Source organism: Perca flavescens, chromosome 5 (genome assembly GCF_004354835.1).
Source record: "Perca flavescens isolate YP-PL-M2 chromosome 5, PFLA_1.0, whole genome shotgun sequence".
NCBI classification, from domain to species: Eukaryota; Metazoa; Chordata; class Actinopteri; order Perciformes; family Percidae; genus Perca; species Perca flavescens.
In genome coordinates, this window is record NC_041335.1 from 39,797,020 (window position 1) to 39,817,019 (window position 20,000).

General features: G+C 43.3%; 1 protein-coding gene across 1 annotated transcript in view; it reads left to right on the forward strand.

Annotated features, from left to right (window-relative positions):
- The window catches only part of elmod3 (ELMO/CED-12 domain containing 3), a 21,711-nt gene extending 10,189 nt beyond the window's left edge, over positions 1 to 11,522 (forward strand). Inside the window, exons 8-12 of the mRNA XM_028578823.1 lie at positions 298 to 420; positions 3,597 to 3,727; positions 7,572 to 7,648; positions 10,471 to 10,598; positions 11,223 to 11,522. Coding sequence (XP_028434624.1) covers positions 298 to 420; positions 3,597 to 3,727; positions 7,572 to 7,648; positions 10,471 to 10,598; positions 11,223 to 11,467 — 704 coding nt within the window. The 3' untranslated portion in view covers positions 11,468 to 11,522. The remainder of the gene's footprint in view (positions 1 to 297; positions 421 to 3,596; positions 3,728 to 7,571; positions 7,649 to 10,470; positions 10,599 to 11,222) is intronic.
- The last annotated feature ends 8,478 nt before the right edge of the window (positions 11,523 to 20,000 follow it).

The window sequence follows — 20,000 nt, forward strand, 5'->3', positions numbered from 1 at the left end:
CAAGTTTGAAGAAGGAAACAAGGAGGACCACACGTATTCTAAATCCAAATTTCAGGAACAGGAGTCTTCTTCTTCTCCTTCCCCCAGGAAAAGGAGATTGAAAAGACCAAGAGACCAGCGTCATCAGAAAAAATGTGAAGGCTACCGTAGCTGTAATACCTAATTTGAACTGCGTGGCACGAGAGAGAGTTGATTGTGATCTATGATCTCAACGCTAGATGGGAGAAATTCCCACACATTGGACCTTTTAAGAAACCACAGATTTTCACTCCTGTCAATGTTTGTGTTTTTCTTTAGGCCATGTGGACAACAGCCAAACGGTCCACATGCGTGTCCTCCAGACCATCTATAAGCGGCTGATTGGCAGCAGGCTGGACTGTCCTCGCTTCGGGGCACACTGGGAAAACATTGGCTTTCAGGGTGAGACACCGAGACACTCTCCTGCTCTTTAGATGCTTCAAGTCTGGATGTTCATTTCAAATTCATCCGGTTAACTGTTTTCATTTTTAGACCTTTTAGTTAAAGCGTAAGATCCTTTTAGTTAACATGAAACAGACCCGAAATGGGGACTACAGATGGAAATTAGCCTTTGGGCTATAATCTGGCACTTTTACGTGTACTGCTGTACACGTCATTAAATGTGCATTGTCCTTAAATAAAAAAAAAAAGAAAAAAAAGAAATCTCCATCACCAAACCCATAATAATCAGGTATTTTAGCGTGTATAGAGCCAGCATATCTCCACCAAACTCCATGTAAATAATCAGGACTTTTAGCGTGTATAGAGCCAGCATATCTCCACCAGACTCCATGTAAATAATCAGGACTTTTAGCGTGTATAGAGCAAGCATATCTCCACCAGACTCCATGTAAATAATCAGGACTTTTAGCGTGTATAGAGCAAGCATATCTCCACCAGACTCCATGTAAATAATCAGGACTTTTAGCGTGTATAGAGCAAGCATATCTCCACCAGACTCCATGTAAATAATCAGGACTTTTAGCGTGTATAGAGCCGGCATATCTCCACCAAACTCCATGTAAATAATCAGGACTTTTAGCGTGTATAGAGCAAGCATATCTCCACCAGACTCCATGTAAATAATCAGGACTTTTAGCGTGTATAGAGCCAGCATATCTCCACCAGACTCCATGTAAATAATCAGGACTTTTAGCGTGTATGGAGCCAGCATATTTCCACATGTAAATGGGTGAATTAAGGGTTTATTTCCACCAAACCAGAGTGGTGATTGTTGGAACAGTGAAAAGATGAACCAAGACGGCAATTTATCACGATGGTGGCTCTCCATCGTGATGCCGGCCAGCCATCACGATGGACGATGATATCATATCGTCTATCGTCACAACCCTAAAGCCCAAAACACACCTCTGATTACACTAATGGTGCGTTCTTTTTGTCGTGTAATCGCAACTAGTAGCTCGAGTGTGACGTCACATCCGTGTCGGAAAACGAACAACCTGCGGGGTTAACTCCTAATAAGACTGTAGAGACATGTCTATAGGTAGCAGTATACAGCACTATGTTTAACTCCTAATAAGACTGTAGAGACATATCTATAGGTAGCAGTATACAGCACTATGTTTAACTCCTAATAAGACTGTAGAGACATGTCTATAGGTAGTAGTATACAGCACTATGTTTAACTCCTAATAAGACTGTAGAGACATGTCTATAGGTAGTAGTATACAGCACTATGTTTAACTCCTAATAAGACTGTAGAGACATATCTATAGGTAGCAGTATACAGCACTATGTTTAACTCCTAATAAGACTGTAGAGACATATCTATAGGTAGCAGTATACAGCACTATGTTTAACTCCTAATAAGACTGTAGAGACATGTCTATAGGTAGCAGTATACAGCACTATGTTTAACTCCTAATAAGACTGTAGAGACATGTCTATAGGTAGTAGTATACAGCACTATGTTTAACTCCTAATAAGACTGTAGAGACATATCTATAGGTAGCAGTATACAGCACTATGTTTAACTCCTAATAAGACTGTAGAAACATGTCTATAGGTAGCAGTATACAGCACTATGTTTAACTCCTAATAAGACTGTAGAGACATGTCTATAGGTAGTAGTATACAGCACTATGTTTAACTCCTAATAAGACTGTAGAGACATATCTATAGGTAGCAGTATACAGCACTATGTTTAACTCCTAATAAGACTGTAGAGACATATCTATAGGTAGCAGTATACAGCACTATGTTTAACTCCTAATAAGACTGTAGAGACATGTCTATAGGTAGCAGTATACAGCACTATGTTTAACTCCTAATAAGACTGTAGAGACATGTCTATAGGTAGTAGTATACAGCACTATGTTTAACTCCTAATAAGACTGTAGAGACATATCTATAGGTAGCAGTATACAGCACTATGTTTAACTCCTAATAAGACTGTAGAAACATGTCTATAGGTAGCAGTATACAGCACTATGTTTAACTCCTAATAAGACTGTAGAGACATGTCTATAGGTAGTAGTATACAGCACTATGTTTAACTCCTAATAAGACTGTAGAGACATATCTATAGGTAGCAGTATACAGCGCTATTAGGGGTGGTACGGTTCACAAAACCCACGGTTCGGTTCGTTTCACGGTGTTAGGGTCACGGTTTTCGGTTCTTGTTATTTTTTCTTTTAATCTTTAACACTCTTTAACAGAATACACTTCAGCATATAGCTACAATTAGCATATTGAATGCATGTTGCACAATACATGCACACCGTGGCAGTTCTATATATTGTTGTATTTCATCATAGGTAACATGAAATCCAAAATGTTCCCACACACCAGACTATAAACGACGCTGGCCCATCATCGATCCTCCATCTCCGGGCCGCCTCTCTCCCACCTGACATCTCTGCAGGTGACGTGACCTGCAGCAGCAGCGGCACCCTACTCCACTTGAGGAGGGGTCGGCTCGGTGTCTCTCAAAATCTGACGGAAATCTTTTAAACTGACCTTTGTCGATCTGAAATGAAGACAGATTCAGCAATTGCACGGCCTATTTCTGGCTTAAAATGTTTTCAGAAACACGTTTCGGTGAACTATTTTAGTACAATATGAGATCGTATTCTGAACGAGCCGCCATGACACTTTGTTTTGAAATTCGGGACCAGCCCCGAATGTGACGCGATCGTCCAATCAGCTGCCATGAGTTGCGTTTGTCACGCCCATCCCGCTCGTCATTTCCAGTAAGTGTTTTAACATAGGTGTTGAAAGTGGGCACTACGGCAGTAAGAAGTTAGTGACCATTAACAGTGTACTGACCAACCGAGCGAATCGGGTGTTTTTTCATGAACCGTACCACCCCTAAGTGCTATCTGTACGACTTCTTCATTTGGTTACAACAACCACAAAAGTGCTTAAAATTGTAGAAAACCGGCGCACAGACCCATTTTTACTGCCATAAACTAGCAGAAGTGGATTTGTACACTCCCTAAACACACCTCAGATCGTTAAAATAGGGCCCTGTGTCTAAAAGTATTGGCAGTGTTTCACACCAAACATGGAAACAAACCGACTCAGTGTGTTGTTGCATCGTCGTCTCTGTGTTGCAGGTACAGACCCGGCCACTGACCTGCGCGGCACTGGGTTCCTGGGACTGATGCACACGTTGTACTTTGTGATGGACCCGGAGACTCTGCCGCTGGCTCGAGACATCTACAAGTTATCACAGCACCCCACGCAGGTATCAGTTGTTTAAAGGGAGGGATGCACCGAATCCAGATTTTTGGGGTTGGGCTGAATCCTGAATCCACTGGTTGAGATTGTGCTGAATCCTCCTCCCATCCTCAGTCCATGAACCCAGTAAACACATGAATGAAGTAAACAGGGACTGTCCTTGCTTTGCCGTACCTGAAGTTGCTGCATTCTGGCTGCTGTCTGGAGATTCCTTCGTGCACAACTCGTATTCTTTCGGATGTTTCGTACCAGATGTTGTAACAGCGGCCATGTTGTGTATAGTTTAGGGTCCTCGTCACCACCAGACCAATCAGCGTTGAACAGATTGAACATGTAGCTGGACTTGAATGGCCTTCTTTTGACTGAAAGTACTGCCAAACAACAACTTGTTCTGCTCACCAGATCCATGTCCACTTCCTCACAGCCTACTGCTCACCAGATCCATGTCCACTTTCTCACAGCCTACTGCTCACCAGATCCATGTCCACTTTCTCACAGCCTACTGCTCACCTGATCCATGTCCACTTTCTCACAGCCTACTGCTCACCAGATCCATGTCCACTTTCTCACAGCCTACTGCTCACCAGATCCATGTCCACTTTCTCACAGCCTACTGCTCACCTGATCCATGTCCACTTTCTCACAGCCTACTGCTCACCAGATCCATGTCCACTTTCTCACAGCCTACTGCTCACCAGATCCATGTCCACTTTCTCACAGCCTACTGCTCACCTGATCCATGTCCACTTTCTCACAGCCTACTGCTCACCAGATCCATGTCCACTTTCTCACAGCCTACTGCTCACCAGATCCATGTCCACTTTCTCACAGCCTACTGCTCACCTGATCCATGTCCACTTTCTCACAGCCTACTGCTCACCTGATCCATGTCCACTTTCTCACAGCCTACTGCATTGAACCAGATCCATGTCCACTTTCTCACAGCCTACTGCTCACCTGATCCATGTCCACTTCCTCAAAGCCTACTGCATTGAACCAGATCCATGTCCACTTTCTCACAGCCTACTGCTCACCAGATCCATGTCCACTTTCTCACAGCCTACTGCATTGAACGCTCCACCTACGTAAACACCTTCCCGTAACCAACGGCGCCGTCACTACGGCGACCACCGTAGCGCACCGAGTGCAAGCGTAGGGTTTGGTTCAGGGGGAAAAAATTCTAAGGTTCAGCAGAAACCAGAACCCCGTCTAAAAGCCCCAATATTCAGCCGAATCTGAAGCCCAATCCTGGATTCGGTGCAAAACTTCCTAAGAGCTAATGATTGTAGTCGGTCCCCAGTGTACTTCTTTGGCAAGTCTTATCTTTAAGCTTTTTGAGTGTTATTCATGTATTATCTGTTCTATCTTCTCCAACATTTTAGACACAGATATAGTAATAATAACGGTCCAAATGATATGAAATTGCATATTGTTTTAAGTGAAAGATTTCACATTTTCTTGATGGAAGAACCCTTCAAACCCGCTTTTTCAAATAAGTTTACCCGAGTCTGTGTTGTAGTTTGTAGATGGTCCCTAAGCGTCTCACTGCAGTCTCACCGCCGGCTGCTCAGAGAGACCAATAATGTTATTTATATCTTCTTTCTTCTTCTCTCTGTTTGGGATTTAATGACATGTCGTTATAGAGAATTGATCCCAGAAGTTCAAATTTGTGAATATCTTTCTAACTTTGCCTATGTTTATAAAACTGTGCCGTTTTTTTGTCAGCTGACCCCAGGGGCGCTCCGTACAATTCCCCCTCAAGGGGTTTTTACAGTTGGCGAGTGACATCGTGACGTCAAAATGATGTAATATCCGGCCGGCGCATCCGATTTATGGCGTGCGAGCCATAAGTTTTTTTCTTTTTCAGCGCCGTGCGACAAAGCGGAAACGGGAAGCATGAATGAGTTCGCCGACAACCGGATTTAAGGATTCTCAGAGTGACTGCAGGCCTCTCTGGTAAACTTACTGCGTTAAGAGGAGTTCTTTTAAGGTGAATGAAAGGCTCGATCCCACCAAGTAGATCATCCAATCAGATCGAAGCATTGACGGCAATGCCATAGACAGTATATATAATGGACCACCAGACCCCGTGTCTCTGGATGGAGACCAGTGAAGGATATCAGAAGCACTTTTCCGGTCATAGCCAGCTTTACTGAGCAGCCCCCAACTGAGAGAGACAGCGTAGATGTGACGTGAGCAACGTGTCTGAAAGTGTGAAGTCTTCTGGTAGCTGTGCCGAGAGAAATCTCAATCATTCCCAATCTTACAGAGACGGAGAGTGTAGGTATATGTAAGGAGATAACATAGACACAGGCTAATTACTGATCACTAACATGCTAGTTAACATTAGTAATTAAACCTAAACATATAATGGAAGTCCAAACTGCCTGTGAGCTTCTCCTGTACTATACGGTAATTCCTCTACTATGTGACAGTAAGTCTCGTGGTTATGACCCAATCGTTAGCCTATTGTTATAAAAGCGTCTGCTACGGAGCCATAACGTGAGCTACAAGGTAATGGAGCCTTTTATACGTTGTCGTGTTTCTTTAGAAATAAACAACGAACAAATAGTCTTTAAACGCTTCAGATGTAAAGTTATTCTCTGTCAAAGTGACGTCAGAATGAATGGGAGTCAATGGGATGCTAACGGGAGGTGATGGCTTGGTAGCAACAAAATGGCGCCATAGATAGCTCGAGTTCTGAAGCGAAGCTTACCCCCCTTGGGCAATGCTGCTGTCAGTTCGGCCGTTGTTTACCTTTTTCTTCTTCTTCTAGTCCGTAGAAAGAGCAGCGTTGGTAGCCTTTGCTCATTAGCGCCACCTCTGTTCAGGAGAAGACTGCAGCTAGTGTCGCGACCACCAGGCGCCAGTATAAACAGTCTGTTACTGTAAAACGGGCTTCAAAGGACCAATAAAGTCAGCTACAAAACCAGCTTGTTTCAGGCACCTTGTAGCCTCTGGGTGACCTACATATCTGTGTGTCAGGGTTCATACGTTTTGGAAAAACCTGGAAAAGTTATGGAATTTAAAAAAAAAATGCAAATTCCAAGCCTGGAAAGGTTTTGGGAAAAAAATAAAAAAACAGAAAGTTTTGGAAAAATCATGGACTTTTTGTTAACACAGCATAATAATATGTGATTAATAAAAAAAATAGTTTAATAAAAAAAATTATTTCACTTCGTCTTAACCTCAATGTTCTATCTATTTGGGACACGATGTTAAGAATCCCACTATGAACCACAGACATTATCATTCATTTTATAGTTAAACCTCTGAGGGGAAACTTTAACACTGATTGGTATTCTTATTGGAGAATGTCGACAGACATTTTCAGGAACACATAGTCATGGAGATTTGCCTAAAAGTCATGGAAAAGTCTAGCCTAGAAATCTCTAGGCTCTCTTTCGTTGGCATGCGAGTTCGAAAAACCAAATTTTGATCAGGCCAATCACATCGTGTATAGAGTGGGTGGGCGGGGCTTATGGCTGCTGCTGCTGCTGGTGAACAGAGGTCTTCTGCAAGACTCGGAGTTCAGCTTTTCTTTGAGAAAAGAACAAAGAACGGCACTGAAGTCATTCTTTAAAAAAAGGAAGATGTGTTCGGCGATTAAGGTTAAATCTATCAGCTAGCGTTGCTCTGATTGGTTGGAGCGCAATCCTATTGGTGCAGAGGGAATTTGAAAGACAACCGTTTATCCCGCCCCTCAGATTGAGCCCAGACCAATGAGGAGTTCCCAGACCCAACATCTGGATGTGGGTCTGGCTGGTCAGGCTAGGAAAAGTCATGAAGAAGTTTTGGCAAAGTCTTGGTTGAAACTCTTTGAACCGTGTTGTGTGTCTTCTCTGCTCCAGAACTTTCCATTCAGCGTGATGTCCATCAACATGACGCGCATCGCTCTGCAGGTCCTCCGAGAGGAAGCCTTGTCCAAGTGAGTCCCTCTCATTCCCCCTGCTCTGGTGTTTCCCCCTCTCATTCCCCCTGCTCTGGTGTTTCCCCCCTCTCATTCCCCCTGCTCTGGTGTTTCCCCCTCTCATTCCCCCTGCTCTGGTGTTTCCCCCTCTCATTCCCCCTGCTCTGGTGTTTCCCCCTCTCATTCCCCCTGCTCTGGTGTTTCCCCTCTCATTCCCCCCTCTGGTGTTTCCCCTCTCTCTGGTGTTCCCCCCCCGTTTCCCCTCTCATTCCCCCTGCTCTGGTGTTTCCCCTCTCATTCCCCTGCTCTGGTTTCCCCGTTTCCCCCCTCTCATTCCCCCTGCTCTGGTGTTCCCCCTCTCATTCCCCCTGCTCTGGTGTTTCCCCCTCTCATTCCCCCTGCTCTGGTGTTTCCCCTCTCATTCCCCCTGCTCTGGTGTTTCCCCCCCTCTCATTCCCCCTGCTCTGGTGTTTCCCCCCCTCTCATTCCGCCCCTGCTCTGGCGTTTCCCCCTCTCATTCCCCCTGCTCTGGTGTTTCCCCTCTCATTCCCCCTGCTCTGGTGTTCCCCCTCTCATTCCCCCTGCTCTGGTGTTCCCCCTCTCATTCCCCCTACTCTGGTGTTTCCCCCCTCATTCCCCCTGCTCTGGTGTTTCCCCCTCTCATTCCTCCTGGTGTTTCCCCTCTTCCCCTCTCATTCCCCCCCCCCCTGCTCTGGCGTTTCCCCTCTCATTCCCCTGCTCTGGCGTTTCCCCCCATTCCCCTGCTCACACGTTTCCCACACACTCACACACTCACACACACACACACACACACACACACACACACACACACACACACACACACACACACACACACACACACACACACACACACACACACACAGCTCTCTTAAAAGGAGCCGCAGCACCATTTTACAACAAAGGCCTTATTGCGCTGATGTGGCCGAGCCCGACCCGACCCCGACCATCCTTTCTAAATATCTTTCCGAACCCGGCCCGGCCCGTCGGGTACCGTCGGGACCCGTTGAGACCCGTCGGCCTCGGGTCGGGTATCCATGCCTTAGTCCAGTATACCAGGATGAGGATGAGATATGAGGTTTGGGGGTGTGTTTAAACAGTTTAAAGTTTAAAGTTTAAACAGAGATTAGTTCTTAAGTTTATATGATTAGGACAAGCATTAGGACAATGCACATTTCTGTAAATGCGCCAGTGTTAGCCAGTCGGCTAATTTTCAACCGTAGTCCTAGTAGGAATGTCTTAATGGTGGGAGGAAACCAGAGCACCCGGAGGAAACCCACGCAAACACGGGGAGAAACATGCACAACTCCACACAGAAAGGCCCCGGTACGACCTGGACTCAAACTAGGCTTGGGCGAAAAATCGATTAAATTAATGAATTTGAATTTTTTGTTGAGGGCGATTTAAAAAAATAAGTATATCAAATTTTTGTGTAATGGCGCATTTTTGGCTCCCCGGAGCTTCCGTAGAGTTAGTTTTCACATAGCAGTATGGCAACAACAACATCCTAGCACACACGAAACGGCAACAGCAAGTGACAACATGGCTACCGGTGGGAGTGGCAAGTTTGTTCCCAAGAAAGGAATAAAATCATGTGTTGTTTGGAGCTGGTTTGCTGCGACAGACGTGGAGCAAGAGACCCCACGCTGCAACGTTCAAAAGCAGCAGCACCACAAACCTCCTCCGCCGAATAGGAAACATGCCAGTCTCTCCGAGACGAACAAAACCGCAGTGACCAACAAACCGTAGCTATAAAAACAGCTGACTGTAGCCGAATCCTTCGCACAAGGCACCGCATACGACAGGAAAGGGGCACGGTGGAGCACAATCACCGAAGCTGTCGCTTTGCACACAGCCAAAGACACGGTACCCATATATACCGTGGAGAAGACGGGCTTTATTAATCTCCTTTTAGTCTACTACAAAGTGTGACTTAAAACACAGCTAGGACTCTGATTCCAAGAGAGGTGTTCACCTATTTATTATTCATCCCAGAAATGGGGGTTACATTTGTCTCGTTTTTGATTAAATAAAAGCAAAATTTGTTTTAAGTTGTCTGCCGTTTGTACTTATTGCTTTCCTTAATAAGTAGGGGGGGGGAAATCGGAAAAAAATCGGAAATCGAATTTAAAAATAAATAAAATCAGAGATTTTATTTTTAGGCCATATCGCCCAGCCCTAACTGGAACCCAGAAGTGCTAACCACTGAGCCACCTCTTCTACTCGGTGCACCGAGACCACTTTGGGCTCAAAACGCAAAGGCTTAAAAAACCAAAACCGTAGCGCTGGAGATGGAGCCTCAGTGTTCCTTTAATACTTGTGTGTGTGTGTGTGTGTGTGTGTGTGTGTGTGTGTGTGTGTGTGTGTGTGTGTGTGTGTGTGTGTGTGTGTGTGTGTGTGTGTGTGTGTGTGTGTGTGTGTGTGTGTGTGTGTGTGTGTGTGTGTGTGTGTGTTCTGTTCACCCATGCTCTGTGTGTGTGTGTGTGTTGTTCACTCATGCTCTGTGTGTGTGTGTGTGTGTGTGTGTGTGTGTGTGTGTGTTCTGTTCACACATGCTCTGTGTGTGTGTGTGTGTGTGTGTTGTTCACTCATGCTCTGTGTGTGTCTTTCTGTGTGTGTTTTGTTCACCCATGCTCTGTGTATGTCTCTGTGTGTGAGTGTGTGTGTGTGTGTGTGTGTGTGTGTGTGTGTTTTGTTCACCCACGCTCTGTGTGTGTGTCTCTCTGTGTGTGTCTCTCTGTGTGTGTTTGTTTACCCACGCTGTGTGTGTGTGTCTCTCTGTGTGTGTTTGTTTACCCACGCTGTGTGTTCTGTGTCTCCAGGGAGTGTAACCGCCGCCAGCAGGTGGTTGGGGTCCTGAATGAGTTCTACGTTGCCACGTACCTGCACCTGTACCAGCTGTGGAAGACCCAGCAGAAGACCATCGTGGACTCCGGCTTTGTGCTAAAAGGTATCGGGTCATCTCTTACCAAAGTAGCTCTACATTTACGGTAGCTAGCTAACGGTAAAGACTACAGAGAAAGGGGGATACACACACACACACTATGCTTGTTACACACACAGGGACGGACAGCAACACACACACACACACACACACACACACACACACACAGACATGCAGAAGATTACAAATAAAAATATTATGGTGCAAATCCAAGGTCCAAACGCGCCTGGCTTTTAAAGGGAATGGGAGATGATCTCTGATTGGTTGATCAAACGTGCCTGGCTTTTAAAGGGAATGGGAGATGATCTCTGATTGGTTGATGAATGGGAGATGATCTCTGATTGGTTGATTGCTTGTTACGCCCTAAACACACCTCTGATTAATGAAGACACTAAGGACAACCCTTTAGAACCATTCACCCGGCACACAGACCCTTTTTTACCGCCATCAAACTAGCAAAAGTGGATTTGGATATCGTTATAATAGGGCCCAAGAACTACGTTTGGAGTATGTATGGAGTATGTATGTATGTATGTATAAAATTGATGATTGTGTCCAAATATGTCCTGAAAAGGAGCTCGTGTTCCCGGCAGAATGTCCCACAGCGTCTGTGTTTTCTAACCTTTGCAGAAGTGGAGCTGTTTGCCAAAAAGAACCCCAAGCAGATGCTGCGTCGTCTCGAGGTCTTCCTGAAAGAGAGGCGGTGTGGCGGGATCCCCCGCGGGACATCGCCAGACCCTCAGGCCCAGCAGGGGTCTCCTAGCCTGGGGGGCCGCGCCGGGACAGGCCTGGGGGGCCGCGCCGGGAAGGAGATGCACTTCACAGGGGTGTGTGATCTGCCACCAGACATGGAGGGAGAGGCCAGACTCATCTAAGCTAGACTCTGTGTGTGTGTGTGTGTGTGTGTGTGTGTGTGTGTGTGTGTGTGTGTGTGTGTGTGTGTGTGTGTGTGTGTTAGGGCTGTGTTCGATTGAAGAAATTCTTAGTCCACTAACACTCAATCAACTGTATCGACTAATCGATTAGTTGATTTAATCGACAGATCTGTAAATCTGAGTTTCTCCGCAATGAGGCATGCATATATTGAGTAACATAATGCCTCCTTTAACTGCCTTAATGAAAGTAATCAAAGTAGGTTTCACGGTGATATCGATTAGGTCAAAGGTCAACCCCTTAATTCTTGTGTTTACCAGAGATGTGCTCGTACGTTTCTTGGAAATAAGTCATTCAGCATGAAAACAGCATCAGACATGACTAATGGACTACAGAGATCTAAGTTGACTAAGACCAAAACCACCGATCAACTGATGTACTAAGAGGGAGCAGCCCGTGTGTGTGTGTGTGTGTGTGTGTGTGTGTGTGTGTGTGTGTGTGTGTGTGTGTGTGTGTGTGTGTGTGTGTGTGTGTGTGTGTGTGTGTGTGTGTGTGTGTGTGTGTGTGTGTGTGTGTGTGTGTGTGTGTGTGTGTGTGTGTGTGTGTGTTAATCTCAGAGAGCTAGAACCCCTACCGTCCCTGCTACCTGAACCTATTCACACACTTCCACCGACGCCAGTGGGTGGGGCTGCACTTTGCTCTAATTAAGCTTTCAGAGTTATATTTGTGTTTCTTTTGTTGTTGTTGTTGTTGTTTTTTTTCAATGTATTTTGTGTATTTTAAAACCGAGAACACAGAGCAGTCAGATATGAAGAGCTGGCGCAGGTCAGAAAGTGATTGTTTGCACTTTTCTGTTGTGTTTTTTATTTTTTATTTTTTAGGAGCCACATTGATAGCTGCCAAACTCTACCTGCCTAAAGTCCAGATGTAGGGTCCCTCAGTCAGGGTGTGTTAGCGTCAACCCTTTCTGGTTAATAACGAGAGAAGTGAAGCAGTTTCAACGTGCAAACAGACAGGTTTTCTGGAGTTGAGAGCAAGAGAAAGCGACTACGTTTACATGCACATAATATTCAGTTTTATTTGCTCTTATTTTGAAAAAGACAATATTCGGACTAAGCTGTTTCCACAGCTAATGACAGGGAATATTCCTTTTCTGTTTAAAGGCTCCGACACACCAACCCGACGAAGCCAGTCGGACTGATCAGTCTCTCAGGGTTGGTCCAAAAAGTGCCGAAGAGACGCCGACTTGAGTGTACGTTCACGTTGGTGTGGAGGTTCGTTCAGAATACGATATCTCATATTTTACATGAGTGCACGGATTCCCTAGTCAATGGCTAGCTCTCCACCAATCAGATCAGAACACAGGACCTTCTTCCTGTGTTTACTTTCTTGCTCCCGCCCCCCGAGACACATCCGACCAATAAGAGGAGCGGACCTTCTCGCGCGATTTGTAATGACTCATTTTGGTACGCTTTTGGATTTTTCCAGGTGTGAAACCGAACCGAGGGCAAATGGCTCCAAGTTTCCTAACCCACCGACTGATTCCTGAGTGTGCATGTAAACGGACTCACTACTGGTCTCGCGTACCTCCCGACAGGTGGACTTTGAAAGCAGCGTTGAGGGTCTTGAATCAAATCTCCGTCATGTGAAAGATGTAAAAGACCCAACGCTCGGTCCAGGTGTGTCGGAGGTAGAACTCCAGCTGTTGGTGTCATCAAGGGGGGTCGGACAGACAGTAGATCCAGAGAATATATTTTAAATAATTAAAAAAAATAAACTATTTTATTCCTTTTCTGAAGGGACAGCTGTTGTAACTTTACAGTTATATATAAATAAATAAATATATATATATATATATATATATATATATATATATATATATATATGCAACATGGCGATTATTTACATAATCGATTAATCGTTTTATAAAATAGTCAAAAATCTGTCCTCAAAGTCCAAGCTGATATCTTTAAAAGTCAGTGCGAAGCCCAAAGATATTCAGTTTAACATATAAGACAGAAAACAGCAGGACAGCTCCATGTTTTAGCCTCCATATTCTAACATTTTTTGTTATTTTATGCATGAAAAAGTTACTTGAACGATTAATCTGTTATCAAAATAGTTGGCTGTTGCTTTTTTTTTTTTTTTAATCGATGGATAAATCGACTGATGGTTGCAGCCTTGGTATGAAAGCACGTCGGAGCTTTGTTATTAAACTTAAAGGATTTTCAACGCCTGAATTCTCAATATGTGGCGCTAAAAGCCGAGCAGACACTTTACGTAACGGAGTCCGTGTTCGGCTACGAGCTCTCTCTACATTCCGTTATAAAGCATGTGATTGTAATTTCTTTTTACCTGTGTGTGTGTGTGTGTGTGTGTGTGTGTGTGTGTGTGTGTGTGTGTGTGTGTGTGTGTGTGTGTGTGTGTGTGTGTGTGTGTGTGTGTGTGTGTGTGTGTGTGGATATAGATGAAGGTACAGTATGCAATCCCAGCTCTCAAATCAATGATAATCAAAACGATAGTGCTGCGTGGCGATGGAAATCGTTCCTAACTTCAGGGTCTGTGTCAGTGATTGAGTGTGTGTGTGTGTGTGTGTCTGTCTGTGTGTGTGTGTGTGTGTGAGTGTGTGTGTGTGTGTGTGTGTGTGTGACTGTAAGCGTGTGTGTGTGTGTGTGAGTGTGTGTGTGTGAGAGCGAGTGTGTGTGTGTCTGTGTCTGTGTGTGACTGTGAGTGTGTGTGTGTGTGTATGTATGTGTCTGTGTGTGTCTGTCTGTGAGTGTGTGTGTGTGTGTGTGTGTGTGTGTGTGTGTGTGTGTGTGTGTCTATGCGGACATGTGTGCATGTGTGCGTGTGCGTGCGCATCGTATGACCGGAACTTACTACAGATGGGGGGCTTTCCTCTGCACACAATAAGCCAGCTTTACTAAGTAAATCCACGAGCTGCGAAAAAAAGCCGGTACTTTATTCATATTAAAAAGGGTGCATCACATTTCTGAGGACGAGATTTATCCCGAAACAACAGAACGCTTGTTCTCAGACGTTATCTCGGTGGCCGTGTGGTTGGGCACAGCTGGTTCCTCCTTTTGTGCGAACGTGAAAGCGTCTCCCATCGTTGTAGTCTCAATCTGTAGCATGTTCAGGTAGCACTAGTACTGTAGCATCCTATAGCATCTTCCTCTGCGTAAAGCTTGTTGACGTCACGTCTCCGTTCCAGTCCGTAGTGTCAGAGAGCGAGTAAACTTATTCCTACTAGAGCACATTTTCTTCAGCATCACGCCTCCGTTAGCAGACACACATTCAGGTCGGCACGGCGTCTGTTTTTGGAGACCCATCAGACATTTAAAGCCCAGTTCAGAACAAAGATTCACCGCGACACGAGTTGAGACTTTACTCGCTAATCGCAAGTCTGCAGCGCCAAAAATGTCGTGAAAAAGCGACAAAAGTCTCAAGAAATTTGAAAAAAAGAGACAAGAAAGTCACAAAAAAATGCATTTTTAACAGGTTTTTTTCGTATACACATACATACACACACACACACACACACACACACACACACACACACACACACACACACACACACACACTGTACTAGGGGTGTCACGGCTTTGGATTCAAAATAAAACAAATCTATCGAATTAACAAGCAGGGTCTGTGATTAACTATTAGTCAAAATAATTCATAGTTTCTGCTTTTTTATAACTCAAAATTTAGGTAAATTTAAAAAAGGGTTGGGGGGGAAGTGACAAAACGTTTCAAAAAGCATCAGTAAAGAAGTAGGAAAAAGGGGAGGGCAAAAGAAGTTAATTTTCAATTTTGGGTTTCGTTTTTCATCGATTTTAATTCCAATTTATTTTTATTTTTCCAATTTGTCTTGTCCCTTCTTTCAGCATTTAAAGAATAAATAAAATGTTTTTGCCGATTTTTTTTTTATTTTTTTAAATGGTTCAGATTTGCCCCCGAGGACAACAGGAGAGTTGACCACGTACGTCGTGGTCACGGCAAGACAACACAAGGATTAAGTTGTTTAAAATCTGCGGAAAAGCTGTGATTTTTTTTTTCGCAGAATATCTGCTGCTTTGCTCTCCCTGCGGAGAAATAAATGTTCAAAACGAAATTCAAATCAAATCAGGGATTCAGAGCATCGTGATGAGCCGATGAGCCGATGATCGATAACGGGCTGCCGATTTTCTTGAGCCGATATTTGGAGCCGATACTGCTTTTGCTCCCTCAGTTTACATCATAAAAATGTAAAACCTGCCACAATGGATTTGTTTTCGGAATCTGCTCTCTGCCATTTCTTTAGAAATAATAACCAAAAACACAGATCAGTGTCACTTCTGCAATCATCTTACATTGCATTACACTGCATATGGTTATCTGTGCATTGTGTATCATATGGACAGGTGCGGCGTCTCCAGCAACACAGAGCTGCCTGTGGATGCCTGTCTGTAAATAATGCCGGAAAAAAACTATCTGCGAACGCAGCAGCAGCGTATCGGCCGATAAACTCGGTCTGTCCCTAATCGTGACACCCCCATGTATGTATATATATATATATATATTTATGTAAAAACACACATTTCCACGTTCCACGCCAACATCTCGTCCGATAGTTCAGTTCTTTGCCTCCGTTCTCCAGCCGTTCTGTTTTGCACGTTTTTCGATTGAGCGGGAAAATTTGCACTGTTGTAGATATTTGATAGTATGTGTGACGTATGCGAGACAAAATAGGCCACCTTCAATAGCCATAACGTTATCATCATTATCGCCCAAAAGCAGGCTTTGTGGAGTCCAGTCCCCCAATCCTCTCTAAACAGACACGATGTTGGGTGTAGTTTTACGGAATTTAAACTCGAGGAGCAGTACAGTGTATGTAAATCAGGATGTTTGTAAATAGAGAATTAATGATTGTAAGTGTATGATTGTCTGTAGGGCATTATACTGAAACACATTGCTGACCTCAAGACTTGAGACAAATCTCTCCTTTCTCTCTCTCCGGATGTTGCTTAGACTTTTATTTTTTTTACGTTTCCTTGTACCTTGTACTCTGCCTTCTCTCATACCAATTTGACTTGTTTATATAATGTATATTCAACACCTGAAGCACTACGTAATAGCAAACTAACACAAAAGCTGGTCAATGTTATGTGTATTCTATTTAAAGACACATTTATAGACACTATATAGGCCCACGCGTGCTCTGATCAACACATACGCAGACGATACAGTCCTTTTTAAAGGGTGCCGTTGGTATTTATCAACCTGGATTCTACTTTCCCGTGTTTTTGTGCCTAAGTGACAAAATATATATACAGTATATGTCAGGTAGTGTCTGTTTTTGCCGCTGACAGACTCAGATTATTATTCTAAGTGTCTGACAACATTATGGGATGGATCCCTACAGAGATAGAGCTTTTAGTTAAAGAGTATGATCCTTTTAGTTTAACATGAAACAGCCCCAAAATCCCCATCACCAAACTCCAGCAGAGTTTACATACATGGACGGTATTACATTACATCACAGCTAGTTTTTTGCTTAATACTGGACCAGTTTCTAAAATTTTTCCCATCAGTCACGTAGACACAGAAACCATTTAAGAAATAGGCTCCAGGTTGAAAACACTCTCAAGTTAACCTTTAAAACTAAACTATAATTGGCTGATGTTTGAAATGAGCTGGTTTTCTTGTGGCTTCAGTGATAGTAACAGTCAACTTTTGCTGTGTTTTAGATGTTCGATGTGAGGGAAAACACTCGGGGAAACAATTCAGTCTTTACAGCTGCAGTCACAAATTAGGGATGCACCAAATCTAGATTTTTCGGGGTTCAGCCGAATCCTGAATCCCCTGGTTAGGATTGTGCTGAATCCTCCTCCCATCCTCAGTCCATGAACACAGTAAACGCATGAATGAAGTAAACAGGGACTGTCCTTCCTTTGCTGTACCTGAAGTTGCTGCATTCTGGCTGCTGTCTGGAGATTCCTTCATGAACAACTCGTATTCTTTCAGATGTTTCAGACCAGATGTTGTAACAGTGGCCATGTTGTGTATAGTTTAGGGTCCTCGCCACCACCAGACCAATCAGCATTGAACAGATTGAACATGTAGCTGGACTTGAATGACCTTCTTTAGACTGAAAGTACTGCCAAACAACAACTTGTTCTGCTCACCAGATCCATGTCCACTTCCTCACAGCCTACTGCTCACCAGATCCATGTCCACTTCCTCTCAGCCTACTGCATTGAACGCTCCACCTACGTAAACACCTTCCTGTCATCAACGTCGCGGTCATTATGGCGACCAGCGTAGCAAGCGTAGGGTTCGGTTCCCTGGGAAAAAATTCTAATGTTCGTCAGAAACCAGAACCCCGTCTAAAAGCCCAAATATTCAGCCCAATCAGAAGCTGAATTCTGGATTTGGTGCATCCCTGGTCACAAACAAACAGTTCAGAGTACGATTGTAAAGATTTAGGCGCGACCGTGCACGCTCGGACCTTTGCTATACACTCGGTATCCAAACGAGGCCGGATTTAACCTCTCACATTACCCCAAAGTTATGTTTTCAGAAGTCGTAATAGATCAGCGTAACGCTCATCAGTTCAATGTTCTAAGCACAAACGGACAGTTGGAAAAACAGAAAAATGGGTTCAAATATCCAATTTTTCTTTTTTATTTTTTTTTCACCTTGACAAATTAAAAAAAACAGTTTAACGGTCCAATTATTTAATTTGTCAAGGTGGGAAAAAAATGCAAAATTGGATATTTGAAATGTAAATGGGCTGTATTTATAGAGCGCTTTTCTAGTCCTAACGACTACTCAAAGCGCTTTAACATAACACAAGAACCATTCACACACATTCATACACTGTGGCCGAGGCTGCCGTACAAGGAGCCTCCTGCTCATCAGATAATCATTCACACACATTTACACTCTGATAGAGCAGCATCGGGGGCAACTCGGGGTTCAGTGTCTTGCCCAAGGAAACTTCGACACGGGGCTGCAGGGCCAAGGATCGAACCACCAACCTTCCGATTGGCAGGCGACCACTCTACCACTGAGCCACGGCCGCCATTTGAACCCATTTTTCTGTTTTTCCAAATGTCCGTTTGTGCTTAGAAGATCGAACTGATGAGCGTTACACGGACCGTGACGGATCATATTCTTGTGTTATGGTCCATCGTTAAGACTCTCCTCCGTTGTGAAACCAGAACTAAGAGAGAAACAGAAAATTAAACGAGGCCGAACCGATCCTCCTCTGGACCTCCGGCGCTCGGCACGACGCTGCGTTGGCGGTTGTCCCTCAGAGCATTTAATGACCTGGTCCTTGATCGTAGAAGCCCTCTTTTATACCGAGAGTTATTTCAGAAGACAGAAATGTGCTGTTGTACATTAAATGTATTGTATGGAGAAAAGCTAAATAAATGCTGTTTAAAAAAATAAGTCGTTGTGACTTTTTATTGAGTCTAATGATGAATTGTACTGATGTGATATATTTTATTTGAGCCTTTTGAAGGTTTTATTTGCTTTTTTGGATGTTTTTGATGCTTTTTTCTGAGTTTTTCTAGTTTTTTTTCTGACTTTTTTTTAATTTTACAGTTTTTGAGTTTTTGTTGTCTTTTTTGACCATTTTTTTCATATTTTTTTCTGACTTTTTCTCGTTTTTTAAAGTTTTTTTTCTGACTTTTTTTGACCGTTTTTGTCTTTTTTAAAAAAAAAATTTGACCATTCTTTCATAGTTTTGTCAGCTTTTTATTACATTTTTTGATGTGTTATATTTTATTAACGTGTTACGACACTAAGTGGCTCGTCACAGCTTCACACAATTAATTACAATTAAGAGGCAAATATTGTATTTATTTACTAATTGTTTACATAAGTTGCTAATTAAATTATGATTAGTGATGTTTATATACTCACAAAATAAAGAATACAGAAAACACACAATTACTGGAATTGTTGGGTCTTTGTAAATTCTAGAGTGTGGTCTAGACCTACTCTATCTGTAAAGTGTCTTGAGATAACTCGTGTTATGGATTGATACTATAAATAAAATGGAATTGAATTGAACACAACATACTCTCCTAAAATAAATAAAACAGAAAACCTACTGAGGTGTAATTACGCCCCCGATAATCCCCAATAATCAAAATTGGGCTTTTTTCTTAAGTTTGTTCCTTTTTAAAGTTCTTTTTCTGAATTTTTTTAGATGTTTTTCGTCTTTTTTCAACGTAAGAGTTATTCTCGCCTTTTTTTTTTTTTTTTTTGGGTGGGGGAAATTTGTCACAGTTTTTGTAGCATTTTTTAAAAAATTAGTTGGTTGGACAATTTATTTTATTTATTTTATTCTACATTTTTATCGCTTTTGGAGATTCTTTTTGGACAATTTTTTTTTCAGTTTTTTTTGTCTCTTTCTTCAATCAATGCAGACACGTCCGGTCCTGGGACCTCCCTAGATAGTTGGACATCTCACCCCCCACACCCTCCCCTAAAATACAAAAGGTTCATTTTTCTGTCGTTTTATATTGATGTTTGTTGATT